We start from the raw sequence: 13,626 nt of genomic DNA, 5'->3' as shown, positions 1-13,626 counted from the left end.
TTCTTATTCTCTAAAGGGCCTTGTCCATATCTAGACTTACACAGCCATGAAAGCATTGCTTCAGGATTTCTTCTAGTACACACAGTAGACAAAACTTCAACAGCATTTGAAACAAAAATACAGGTTGTTTAATGCCTTTAATAAAGCTTTTCTTTTGCAAGGGCTACTACTTGAATGCACTAATCCTGGTTAAGTGCCCAATCCTCACTCAGTCAATTCACTTTGTATTTTTGTGCCTCAGTTCCCCATCTGTAAAATGGGCATAATAATCCTCACATTCTTCAACCTTTTCTCTCTCGTCTATTAGACTGTAAGATATTTGAGGCATAGGCTGCCTCTTACTATGTGCTTGTACAGCACCCACAACTGGGGTTTTGTTGGGGCCTCTCGATGCTACCATAATACAAATAATAAAATCATCAAGGTGACTTCCTCCATGAAATGAAGTCAAAAGCCTTTCCCCATCTCATAAGATGCTCCCTTTTTGGCTCCAATACTGAAGACTGTGACTTCAAGCCAGTGAGCCTTAAATGTTTATTAATTGTTATTATCATAGCACCAAGGAGCCCCCCGTCATGGACCAGGACCCCATTGTGCCAGGCGCTGTACAAACACACAATAAAAGACATTTCCTGCCCTAATGAATTTACCATTTAAGTTAAAAGCAAATATGACTGGATGGCTCTACTTTACAAAACACATCACATTGCTCCTTTACCTGTCAATGAACTGGTCGATCATAACAATATCTCCAGGCTGTATTTCTTCTCTTAATGAACCACAGGCGGTAGTTACTAAAATATGAGTACAACCCTCTTCTTTCAATGCCCAGATGTTGGCACGGAAGTTGACATTTGTTGGCATAATAGTATGGTGTCTCCCATGCCTGCAAAGACAGAAGTGGGAAGTGAGATGAATAAAATAAAATTAAACAACCAACCAACCAATGAGGAGTTCAGGAAATTTAATTTGCCTAGCAAAGCTACAAATGGAACTGTATTATAACTTACACTGTTGCCAACTCTGAGGATTTTATCACGAGTCTTGGGATATTTGATGTATTTCTTAAAGTATCAGCTCCTGGAGTCATGTGAACGTGAGAATTTCAGCTTTCACTTTTTAAAAAAGAATAAGTTTCTAGCTTTCATGGTTGTAGAGAAAAGCTTGAAAACATGACCTGAGTGCACCCTAATGGTAGGAAACCCCAGAAAGTAAATATGAAGTACCCAAAATTTATTATTTTTTTAAAAATCTTATGGTTTCTGAATACTTGGTTGACAATACTGGTTGACAACCCCTTGGTTGACAAGGGGTTGACAATACTGAACTTCCCATGTACTGTAATCCATTTATGGATTTACTTGCACAAGAGCCCACACAAAAATTCTGTCTGTAGGTTCCATTTACTTGGCCCCCATTGTTACTTCTCGTATGATGTGCCAGTGCTGTTATCAGAAGAAGAGTGGCTCTGTGACACTGTAATATTCTATCATCCCTCTCCAGCAGCAGATGTGTTTAATTTTATAAATATAAAGGTTATTTTTCTGTCAGCATTATGACCACCATCTGGGATCTGAAAGTCAAGCTGGGTTCTTTTACCTCTTACATCTTCACTATTATAAATAGAGATAAGTAGTAAAGATAAGATTCTGCACTCAGAACAAAACCAGCAATGTCTAATGATAAAATGGGCAGAAAAGTATCCAGCTCACCCTTCCATCCACAGCTCTCACAGAGCCTGTAGTAGTAAGATAAAAAAGTTAAAGGGGGGAGTGGAAGATTTAACACCCCATCCCTCTCGAAAAAGTGCACAAACATGGTATTTCCTCCACCCCTCATCTTTTCAAATCATGGTGGGGAAGGTGTATGACATTCAATCTTTCCTTCTTTCTTTGGAAGAGGATGCAATACTACCCCGGGGCTAGGTCTACATTAAAATCTTACATCCGGGTTTGCTAAACTAGCATCTAAAATGGCTTACCCAGCCTCTCCAGAATGGTAATAAACTCCATTTTTAGACCACCACACGTCAGTCAAATACACTACGTTAAAAAGGATATTGAACACTGCTGTCCACGTCAGTCCAGACAATCAAGTTCTATACTGACCAAGGTATATGGGAGAGTCGTGTTTGACATTGTCTAAAGAGGCAGAACAAAAATACTATGGTATACACCTAATATCAGGATAAGGCTACTAATATTTTGTTGTTGTTGTTTGGTCCTTGGGAATCCTAGTGTATAGTTTTAAAGATATACAAAGAAGCATAATTAGACACACTATAAGTTCCAGTTTGCATGTCTGTATCTCAGAGTACCATGTTCTTGTTGAGCAGGGGAAGGGGAAAGGAGTATCACACTAAGGCATAGATGGCAGGGGAAAAAAAGAATAGTTACATAAACATAAGTGCAATGAAATGACCCAAGTCTCCCCAAACTAGTAATATAAACAGGCTATCAGACAGTATTATATTTCAAAGTAACATGTGGGAGGTAGCCACACGACCCCCACTAATATTAATGGGACTTACATGGCAAAATCCTGGGACGTAATGCAAGACTTCCCACAGGGCGGCACATAACTTATTTTAACCAAAATAATCAAGGATATCAGTAATCACATGAAGGGCCATGGTAAGTAATATGGCTAACCTCAAATTCTTCAGCTCTGAAAGAACTACAGTGACTACCCCACCCAATTCACAGATTTATTTTTTTTTAATTCAAGCCTCTCTTGGTTTTCTGTGCTTATGTAATAGGACATTTTTCCTTTTTACTGGAAAATATTTCATGACCTCATCTTTAATAAACTAGATAGTTAAGGCTATGAAAAGAATCCAAAGGGAAAAAGGCCAACGGAAACACAGCAGAAGACAAAAAGTACCCAAAGAAACAAATATTGGAGAAATCCAACCAGATGCGATTTCCACAATCAGCAATTGCATCCAGCCACAAAAGAGTTTGGAAAGGAGAAAATAAAGAGGAAAATAAAATCGCAAACTAAGGCAAACACAGAATCTACCCACCATACTCAAATAGTGACATATTAGCAGGTGTGCTATATCCACCCTTAAAAATTATAAACTCAATTCTGTATAGAAAATGGAAGAGAAAAAACAAAAAAAGATTTTACTTAGCAGAGAACTAGATACTGTAGTATGAAGATGGCAACCACTCCAAAATCCTACATTTTACTATGTAAGCCTCAGGAGGTGTCAAGACCAGAGTAAGCCAAGCAGGACCCAAGGCCTATCTACCTTTAAGAGAAACTGTAAAATAGATCGCATTTTATATAGTGCATAAAAGAGGCATATTACTGCCCACATGACAGTGACTTTACTAGAGGAAAAGACCATAGTAGAAAAGAAGATAGCAGCACAAGAAAATATGGGAAATTTCTGCCCCCCCCCTTTTTAAATTAAAAAAATTAGGGCTGTCAATTAATCACAGTTAACTCATGTGATTACCTCAAAAAAATTAAAATCATGATTTTAAAAAATTAATATCGTGATTAATCACACTGTTAAACAATAGAATACCAATTGAAATTTATTAAAAAATTTGGATGTTTTTCTACATTTTCAAATATATCAATTTCAATTACAACACAGAATACAAAGTGTACACTGCTCACTTTATATTATTTTTGTTTACAAATATTTGCACTGTAAAAATGATAAAAGAAATTGTATTTTTCAATTCATCTCTTACAAGTTCTGTAGTGCAATCTCTTAATCATGAATGTGAAACTCACAAATATAGTTTTTTTGTTACATGCCTGCACTCAAAAACAAAACAATGTAAAACTTCAGAGCCTACAAGTCTAGTCACTCCTACTTTTTGTTCAGCCAATTGCTAAGACAAACAAGTTTGTTTACATTTATGGGAGAAAATGCTGTCCACTTCTTAATTATAATGTCACCAAAAAGTGAAAACAGGCATTGGCAGGGCATTGTTGTAGCTGGCGTCGCAAGATATTTACATGCCAGATGTGCTAAAGATTCATATGTCTCTTCATGCTTCAGCCATCGTTCTAGAGGACACGCTTCCATGCTGATGACGCTCATTCAAAATATAATGTGTTAATTAAATTTGTGACTGAACTCCTTGGGGGAGAATTGTATGTCTCCGGCTCTGCATTACCTGCATTCTGCATATATTTCATATTATAGCAGTCTCGGATGATGACCCAGCACATGTTGTTCATTTTAAGAACACTTTCACTGAAAATTTGACAAAATGCAAAGAAGACATCAATGTGAAATTTCTAAAGATAGCTACAGCAGTCAACCCAAGGTTTAAGAATCTGAAGTGCCTTCCAAAATCTGAGAGGGATGAGGTATGGAGCATGCTTTCAGAAGTCTTCAAAGAGCAACACTCTGATGCAGAAACTGCAGAACCCAAACCACCAAAAAAGAAAATCAACCTTCCGCTGGTGGCATCTGACTCAGATGATGAAAGTGAACATACATCGGTCTGCACTGCTTTGGATCCTTATCGAGCAAAACCCATCATCCACATGGACACATGTCCTCTGAAATGCTGGTTGAGCATCAAGGGACATATGAATTTTTAGCGCATCTGGCATGTAAATATCTTGTGACTCCGGCTACAACAGTGCCATGCAAAAGCCTGTTCTCACTTTCAGGAGACATTGTGAACAAGAAGTAGGCAGCATTATCCTCTGCAAATGTAAACAAACATGTTTGTCTGAGCGATTGGCTGAACAAGAAGTAGGACTGATTGGACTTGTAGGCTCTAAAGTTTTACACTGTTTTATTTTTGAATGCAGGGGTTTTCTTTGTACAAAATTCTACATTTGTAAGTTCAACTTTCATGATAAAGAGATTGCACTACTGCACTTGTATTAGGGGAATTGAAAAATACTATTTCTTTTGTTTTTTACAGTTCAAATTTTTGTAATAAAAATAAATATAAAGTGAGCACAGTATACTTTGTATTCTGTGTTGTAATTGAAATCAATATATTTGAAAATGTAAAAACCACCCAAAGTATTTAAATACATAGTATTGTATCATTGTTTAACAGTGCGATTAATTTTTTAAATCGCACAATTAATCACGATTAATTTTGTTTAATCGCTTGACAGCCCTACAAAAAATTAAACCTTGGCTGTATCCAGAATGCAAAATCCAATTTTCTCTAGATTTGCTGGAGGATCTCTTGGAGGTCTCAAAGACGTATATTGTGAGCTCTCTCTCTATCACTAAAGTTTCAGCACACGCATACACATCCCAGCTCTCCCTATCTCTTTAACAAAGTCATCTTTTCAACCAAGCATTCACTGGAGCTAAAGAGGCATTAACAACAACAAAAAACCAACCAAACAAAATTCCAATAGTCTGGCTAAAAATCCTTACCTCTCATAATTGTTCGGCCTTCAGTTCCTTGTGATGGCATAACTGCACTAGTTCTACAGGTGCCAGAGTGTCTTTCAGAGTAAACAATATCTAGATTTCTAACTTAAAAAGGAAACAGAAAAAAGTCTGCCAATTTTTTGGGGGAAAAGAGGGAACAAGCCCCTTCTTCCTACCCCTCACTTTTGCAAGTCATCTTTAAGGCTGTATTTTCTTTTTTTTCCCCCCCTTTTCTTTTTTTATGTGGAGGGGATTAGACCGGATGATTCTGCTGATGAAACCACAGTGACACATTTACATTTTCCTTCAAGCAAATGTCTCCAGCAGCTGCACTTTTTCTTGTCAGTCAGTCAGGGCAGAACATGTGCAGTACCCCAAACATCCTTTGTAAAACATCACCGATAGCAGAGGGAAATGCTTCATGAAGCTACAGGAACTGTTTAGATGCTCATTAAACATGCACAGGAGTGATTTTTCCTTTCCAACATCTAAAAATTAACCACATGCCCCCCCAAAAAGTAGCAAGGGCACAACTCCTTAAGAACCATTTACATGCAAAGTTTCAACCTTCACCCAGGTTAGCTGTCATCATGACTAGATGAAATTAGATTTAAAAAATTCCAAAAACCTAGGAAGAGTCCTTACTAAGTTCAAACGTGGCTGGATAACATTTCCTCAAATTTCCACCCCCACCACCTTTAGACCTATTTCCAGCCTTACAAAGGACCCCAGAAATGATCTGGCAAAAGCTATGAGGTGGTTATAAACCTTTTTTGGCTACAAGTGAAAGGCACACTACATTTCTATGGTATTTTCTCTCTATTGGATAACACCACAAAGCAGATTCTTTTACTGCATCTGCTTTCATTTTAAATCTGAAAGAGTACAATGCCTTTGTCACTGAAAGGTGGATTGGATCACTGTAGGATCAATTATGCCTGGAAGGACGAGTTGAATCAGAACAGCTGTACCTCTTACATAAAGTTCTAGTCTCTAATACAGCAGACCCTTGATAGAGAGCACATTGCTATAGCACGGATTCACATACAGGGCAGTCACAGCGATGGATCCCAAATTTAAATATTTAAATTGGAATCCATGGTAACGCAGCCCCCGGTCTAATGCAATCCCCGCGTTAATGCGGTATCGCGCATGGATCCCGAACCCCACGTTCTAGCGAGGGTCCAGTGTAGCACTAAAACAAAGTTCTGTTGAACCAGTGGAGACTGAAATTGAGCTAGGGTTTGTGAATGGATAGTGTTTTACAAGAGTTCCAGATGCCTGAACTGCTCTATAAAGGACAAAATTATGTCACACAGACCAACTTTAAGCTCCTGATTCTTCTCCCAACTGAAGTCAATGGAAGTTTTGCCATTTGCAGGATCAGACCTAATTTGCTAGTCATAAGAAGCAGTTAGTCCATCTGACACAGACAGAAAAAGGAAACGTCTTCAACAAACCACTTTATTTAAGACATGAGGAACGCAAAAATCCTTTGAAGAGCTCTTTACCTTGCTAGAAGCACACAGTCAACATTTTTTATCTTTCCCAATATCAAAGCATCCGACGGCTGCAAAAAAACAAAACAAGGAACAGTCACAATATGCCAGCAAGATCAGAAACATCAACCGATATTTATGCTGATCAATATCACTATGAAAAGAAATAAAAGTTTACTGCTGTAACCTCACATTTTCTTCAGCTCATAAATAACTGCAATTTAATGTGACTGATTACTAAAGCCAGCAGACTCAAACAGATGACTAAAAACTAGAACTGGAAGGGCATATTTTGCAATCACATGGTTTCAGTGTATTAATACCATCACTAACATTTGAAGTCCAACCACATATTTCACACAGCTGTTCAAACATGTTACAAAAGAACAGGTTAGACAAACATCTATAAAGGTATACTTAACCCTGCGACAGCACAGGGAGTTGGACTAGACAAATCTGTAACGTCCCTTTCAGCCCTCAATTTCTATGATAAACATTAAAAAACCCAATACACTAAGGTTACCTTTAAAAGTAATTGCATCCATGGTAACTTTTGTTTTTTCATAGCATTCTATGTAATACAGGTGTCACCCCTTAATTGGAAATGCTAATTATTTTGTTAACTGATCATCTGCATTTTAAAAAAGATATTAGCAGATGAGTTTTCAGGAAACTTGTTAATTTGATACATGATTAAAAATATACACAGAAGATATACAAGTAACATTATAAATAACACTTTCTTTTCTTACAGCACTATTAGAGAGAGTTTTGCAAAAACTGACCATTCAGGCAGTGTTGAAATACAGTAGATCAGTGGCTCCCATATTTTACTGGTTCATCATATACAACCTTCTTAGAAGAAAAGATGTTAGGTCTTAATAGTCTTAAGTATTTACAGACTCATTTTAAAACAAGTTTTGAATTTGGCTGGTGGAGATCTGCCTGGGAAAAATAAGAAGAGAAGGGACCTGGGTGGAAGGGCTACAGGACATGAGGTTTACAGCTGGCCAGGAATTTTTCATTAAAATAGTTTATTGTCGGAAAATGCCAATTTGTTGAAACCAAAATTCTGTGGGAACCTATTGGCTTTCTCAGACCCAGAATGGCATTTCTAGTCAAAAGCAGAGACAGACCCACCTCACAATAGTGTGATGGTCAAGGCACTCATTTAGAATATGAGTGACCTTGGTTCAAATCTGTGGTCTGCCTGATTTAGACAAGTGCCCTGACCATCAGGCTATTATGTATTCTGAAGTCAGGGATCTCTCTCTGTTGTGTTATTTTGGGGGGTTTGTTTTTTGTTAAAAACTGCGAGAGATCTCAGTTTCATCCTGATGCAGAACAGTAACATTTTTTGAAATCATGAAAATATCATGATACAGGAAAACAGTTTCCTACCCAGGTCTAAGGAGGTTAGACTAAAGGTATGGATTCTGGCTGGAGTGCACGGAGGGGGGAGGGGCTCTGGTGGGGTGGAGGGAGAAAATAACAAGCAGGTAGGGGTGTGATGTGGTGTGGCATGTGTGTAAATAAAAGGAAGCTAGCAAACAGGAGTGGCTAACAGGAGAGTTTTGCGAGAGAGTTCTCCACGTGAAGGAGGGGCGGTTACGTGACCCTTGGGGTAAGTTTGTTGTCTGTAATGTCTGTGTTTGTGATGTGCTTACTGCTTAACTGAAATATACTGTGTGGTCTGTTTGTTTGGGGGACCGTGTGCTGAGTCTAATGGCCTGCTAGACAAGGCTAAGAGCGTCTTAAAGAGGCTTTGATACCTAATTCCTTTAGCACCCATCAGCCCTTAACCAGGGGGCAAGGCTACTCAGGAAGACCAGGGCTTTAAAAAGCCCGCTCCTATGTGACCAGAGGCGCTAGTAGGGTGACCAGATGTCCCGATTTTATAGGGACAGTCCCAATTTTGGGGTCTTTTTCTTATATAGGCTCCCATTACCCCCCACCCCCATCCCGATTTTTCACATTTGCTGTCTGGTCACCCTAGGCGCTAGCGAACAGGAGAGTTTTGCGAGGGAGTTTAGAAGTGTAGTGTGAGGGGGGGCTAGATACACTTACCATTCAGAAGTTTTAAAAGAACACTCAGATGAGGAAACTACAGACCCCAAATCACCAAAAAACAACAATGCCATGCGAACGCCTGTTCTCGCTTTTTGGTGACATTGTGATTAAGAAGTGGACAACATTATCTCCCGTAAACGTAAACAAACTTGTTTGTCTGAGCAATTAGCTGAAGTAGGACTGAGTGGACTTGTAGGCTCTAAAGCTTTACATTGTTTTATTTTTGCATGCAGTTATTTTTTGTACATAATTCTACATTTGTAAGTTCAACTTTCATGATAAAGAGATTGCACTACAGTACTTGTATTAGGTGAATTGAAAAATACTATTTCTTTTATCATTTTTACAGTGCAAATATTTGTAATAAAAATAACTATAAAGTGAACACTGTACACTTTGTATTGTGTTGCAATTGAAATAAATATATTTGAAAATGAAGAAAACATCCAAAAATATTTAAATAAATGGTATTCTATTATTGTTTAACAGCGCGATTAATTTTTTTAATCGCTTGACAGCCTTACAAACCATCTCCCTTGCTCTATATACCCATAATCAGTGCTACAAAACGTCAGCCACTAATTTTGAAAATGACATTAAGAGGGACTCATGGTGCATTACCTTCATTTATGCTGATAACATACTTTCTGGATAAAAAGTGAAGAGACTGCACCTCAGCATCTAACATCCTAAAAGCTTGGAAGGAGGGAGAAGAAAAGGGCCCTAGGCAGCAGCCTACTTGTTAGTGTTCTAGAGGGCCCACAAATACAGCGGGTCAGGAATTGTTCAACAAAATGGGTTTTCATCAGAAAACGTCCATTTGTTGAAACCAAAACTTTAGAGTGGAAAGGGTCGATTTTGATGAAATTTTCATTGGGAAGGTTTCTCAGGTCCAGGATGGAGTTTCTGGTCAAAACCAGACAAAGACAGAGACTCTGACTTCACAGCCCCATGGCTAGGTCACCCACCTGAATGTGGGAAACCAGGTACTTGAATCTGGGTCTCCCATGTCCCAGCTGAGTGCCCTAACCAGCAGGCTATTGTGAGGTGGCAAAGTGCCTGTCTCACAAGTTTCCATGAAAAACTAGAAAAGTTTTAGGGTTTTATTATCCTGATACACAACAAGATTTTTTGTTGTTTTTGAAATCTTGAAACTTTTCATGAAAGCCATTTCTCACCTAGCTCTAAGCCTCAGTATATCAAATGGAAAAGTCCCTCCCCTTCCTGCCTACCTATTCCCAACCTTACCCCACAGTGGTATCATCTCCATCACTGGGAAATACCATTGCTTAAATAGAGCCATATACCCTAATAAGTTGATGGTACTTCTACTAACTCTGCCATCCTCAAACCTGTTACCTTACTAAAAGGTTTAGGGCGGGCAAACTTTTTGGCCTGAGGGCCACATCGGGTTTCCAAAATTGTATGGAGGGCTGGTTAGGGGAGGCTGTGTCTCTCCAAAGAGCCAGGCATGGCCCGGCCCCCCGCCTCCTATCCGACCTCCCCCCACTTCTCGCTCTCTGATGGCCCCCCCGGGACTCCTGCCCCATCCAACCCCCCGTCCCCTGACGGCCCCCCCGGGACTCCAGCCCCATCCAACCCCCTGTCCCCTGACGGCCCCCCCCCCCCGGGACTCCAGTCCCATCCAACCCCCCGTCCCCTGACAGCCCCCCCCGGGACTCCAGCCCCATCCACCACCCCCTGCTCCCTGACCACCCCCTACCCCTGACTGCCCCCCTCTCATTCCTGACTTGCCCCCCGGGACCCCTGCCCCATCCAACCACCCCTTCTCCCTGCCCCCCAACGCCCCATCCAATTCACCCCCCTTCCCCCCAGGGACCCCTGTCCCCATTCAACCCCCCTGTTCCCCACCCTCTGACCACCCCCCCCAACTCCCCTGCCTTCTATCCAACACCCCTTACCGCACTGCCTGGAGCACTGGTGGCTCTGCAACTGCGCTGCCTGGCCGCCCAGAGCATTGCGCCAGTGGCGTGGTGCGCTGAGGCTGTGGGGGAGGGGGAACAGCAGGGAAGGGCCGGGAAACAGCCTCCAGGGCCAGGAGCTCAGGGGCCAGGCAGGAGGGTCCCGCGGGCTGGATGTGGCCCGTGGGCCTAGTTTGCCCATCTCTGGTTTAGGGCCTCATTTTCAGAGATGTTGAGCTTCTGCGGCTCCTGTTGACAAAAATTAGAATGGCAACTCCTCCGAGATTCTGAAAACCAGGCCCTAAATTAGTGGAAATGAAGCTGTGCACCAAAAAGTTTAAGCCACCTTCTTCAGTGCCAGTCATTCCACTGTTATCCTGGGTCTTAGAACCAAAATAGACATTTACAAAATCTTTTAATTTTACTTCTTTCTTGATCATAATTACTAATTTATTAACTATCTTCCCAATGTTTAAAAATATCCACCCATACAATTTTAGAAATGCTATGATGTCTAATACTTCCCATAGGAACACTATTTGTAGTTTAATGCTAAGTACAATATCTCAGTTGTCATTTGATTTTATATCTGCTGTTTTATTCTCATTACATGGTCTCTTCAAGTGCTGTATTTTATTGGACTATGTATCATGCTTTAAAGTCTGCCAGAAATGGAATCACAATGCCTTTAGAAAAAGGGAATTGTCCAGAGGATTTATCATATCCTGATTTTTTAGAAAGTCCCTATTTAATTTTAACCTACTGACATTTGAAACATCTCATTAACCTGGCTATATCCCTTACCAAATGCTTACTCACTGTTCTGAGCCAGATGTGGCTTTGGGAGAGCAAAGTTTCCTTAGGCATCAGGATAGAGAAAACCCTTATTGTCTAGTTACCAAGCGATTTTGTTCTTACAACATTCCATAACACAACTCACTACACAGCTAGTGTTTATCAATTTATGAAGTATCGCAGCAAATTTGCTGTGTACCTTAAAATCATCCATAACATAGCTCAGAGCTAATGCTGCAGGATAGTAAAATAATGTGTGTGTTTAAAGCCACAGTTAATAAGATCTACTGAAATTGAATACCTCATATCAGAAGAAAAATCAGAGAACAGAACAGTAGATTGATGCATTAGCTCTTTCACATTGCAAAGTGTAGATTCAAGTGTATTTGGAATTATAAATAAAATTATTTTGGTGGCCTCAATCTAGATGCTATGAGACATTTTTCCACATCATCATATTTTGGTACACTTTGCAGTCTGAGGTTTGATGGGGGAAATGCAGGGATCCCTGTGATGGCATAGCAGTAGTGCACCGGGTCAGATTTCAAAGTTGCAAGACCAATCAGTCCAATTCTCAATTTCCCTCACTATGGCACAATTTCCTTCTATATGCTTGTGAGAAAACATCAATATGCACATTTAATAATAATGAAAGTTTCCCCACATTGTCCCACCAATTTACCCCAAACTATGATCTGAAGAGACCTTTCCAAGGGCAAGAGGACAGTTAAATCTTCCATGTACATAAAGCCCCAGAATTATATACTAAGACAGCCAATAAAAAGGTGTCAATTGCAATGGCAATTTTCCAATATGCACAATTTCCACTGAGAACATTACTAAAACCAGCAGCTAATCTCATATAGGGGAAATGTCAGATGGCAACCATTTTGTTTTTGCTATTCTAGCCTGGATTCAAGACAACATCTTAGAGGTGAAAGGATCTCTGTTCTATATGAGACGCTTGTTTTAGTTTTGGGAGCAGGGTGGGGTAGATGGAGGGATGCACGTGAATAAGTCCCCTTCATCCTCTTCCCAGTACTCTTGCAGATTTTACAGGGTGGTTGGAAATTCAAATATCTTCCTCTAATTCAGCTTTCCCCCTACCTTATTACCTCCCCACCATGGCCAATTGCCAGAGTCCACATTTACTCTGTTCTCCCCCCGTGTCCCTTACACTCACAAAGTCTTCCCCAACACCACTTTTGTTGGAGGTAGAGTTCTCCTTCCAGATCTTGGACCCTACAGGGTAGTGTTGAACCCCATGAAAAAGATATACAGGTTTAGGTTTCCACACAGGTTCCTCCCCATAAAATAACTGTTATTGCCACGTATCATATGTCTTATGAACTGCACTGGTAGAAGATGGTAAACATACAGCAAAATATCACATGGATGGTTGTTCTGAACAGTGCTCAGTTTCCTGTTTTGCAGATATTATGGAAGATTTGCGTTTAATTTCCCATTTTATTATACACTACCTACGTAAAGTCACTTACGCTGTCTGCCTCAGTTCCCCACCAGTAAAATGGGAATAACAACACTCCTTTTCTTCCATCCTTTTTCTGCCTGGTCTATTTAAATTACAAGCTCTCTGGGGTACGGACTGTCTCTTACTATGTGCTTGCACTATAGGTATAAACAGTTGGCTAAACAAACAGACATAGGGTGAGATTCTCACCTTAGCTCCAGCCACTTTTGCTTGGTAAAAGGGATGGAGTAACATAAAGCCTCTGAAAGCCTAGAATCTGGCTGGTAGGGAATTCCTCCCTGCACAGGACCAGCAAAAGACAGTCGTAAGGCTGCCTCACAAGGATCCCCTTGTAAATCTTGGTGTAGGGGGGAGTACCAGGGTGGGGTCACAGCAAGTAATACTGCAGAGATCCTAAGTAGTGCTGAGGCCCAGAGGCTGCCAGGGAAGGCTGCTCTAATTTAGAAAGGCCCACAGGGCTGTCTAGATTAT

The 13,626-nt window shown here is 40.4% G+C and overlaps 1 protein-coding gene across 1 annotated transcript in view; it reads right to left on the bottom strand.

The window, feature by feature from the left end:
• The window catches only part of MTAP (methylthioadenosine phosphorylase), a 55,763-nt gene that overhangs the window by 29,516 nt on the left and 12,621 nt on the right, over positions 1-13,626 (bottom strand). Inside the window, exons 3-4 of the mRNA XM_084629105.1 lie at positions 6,889-6,947; positions 719-886 (exon numbers count right to left, since the gene is read on the bottom strand). Coding sequence (XP_084485231.1) covers positions 719-886; positions 6,889-6,947 — 227 coding nt within the window. The remainder of the gene's footprint in view (positions 1-718; positions 887-6,888; positions 6,948-13,626) is intronic.

Source organism: Lepidochelys olivacea, assembly GCF_965140295.1.
Source record: "Lepidochelys olivacea isolate rLepOli2 genome assembly, chromosome: 5".
NCBI classification, from domain to species: domain Eukaryota; kingdom Metazoa; phylum Chordata; order Testudines; family Cheloniidae; genus Lepidochelys; species Lepidochelys olivacea.
Note: the sequence above shows the minus strand (reverse complement) of the source record. Positions and strands in the feature narration are given on the sequence as shown.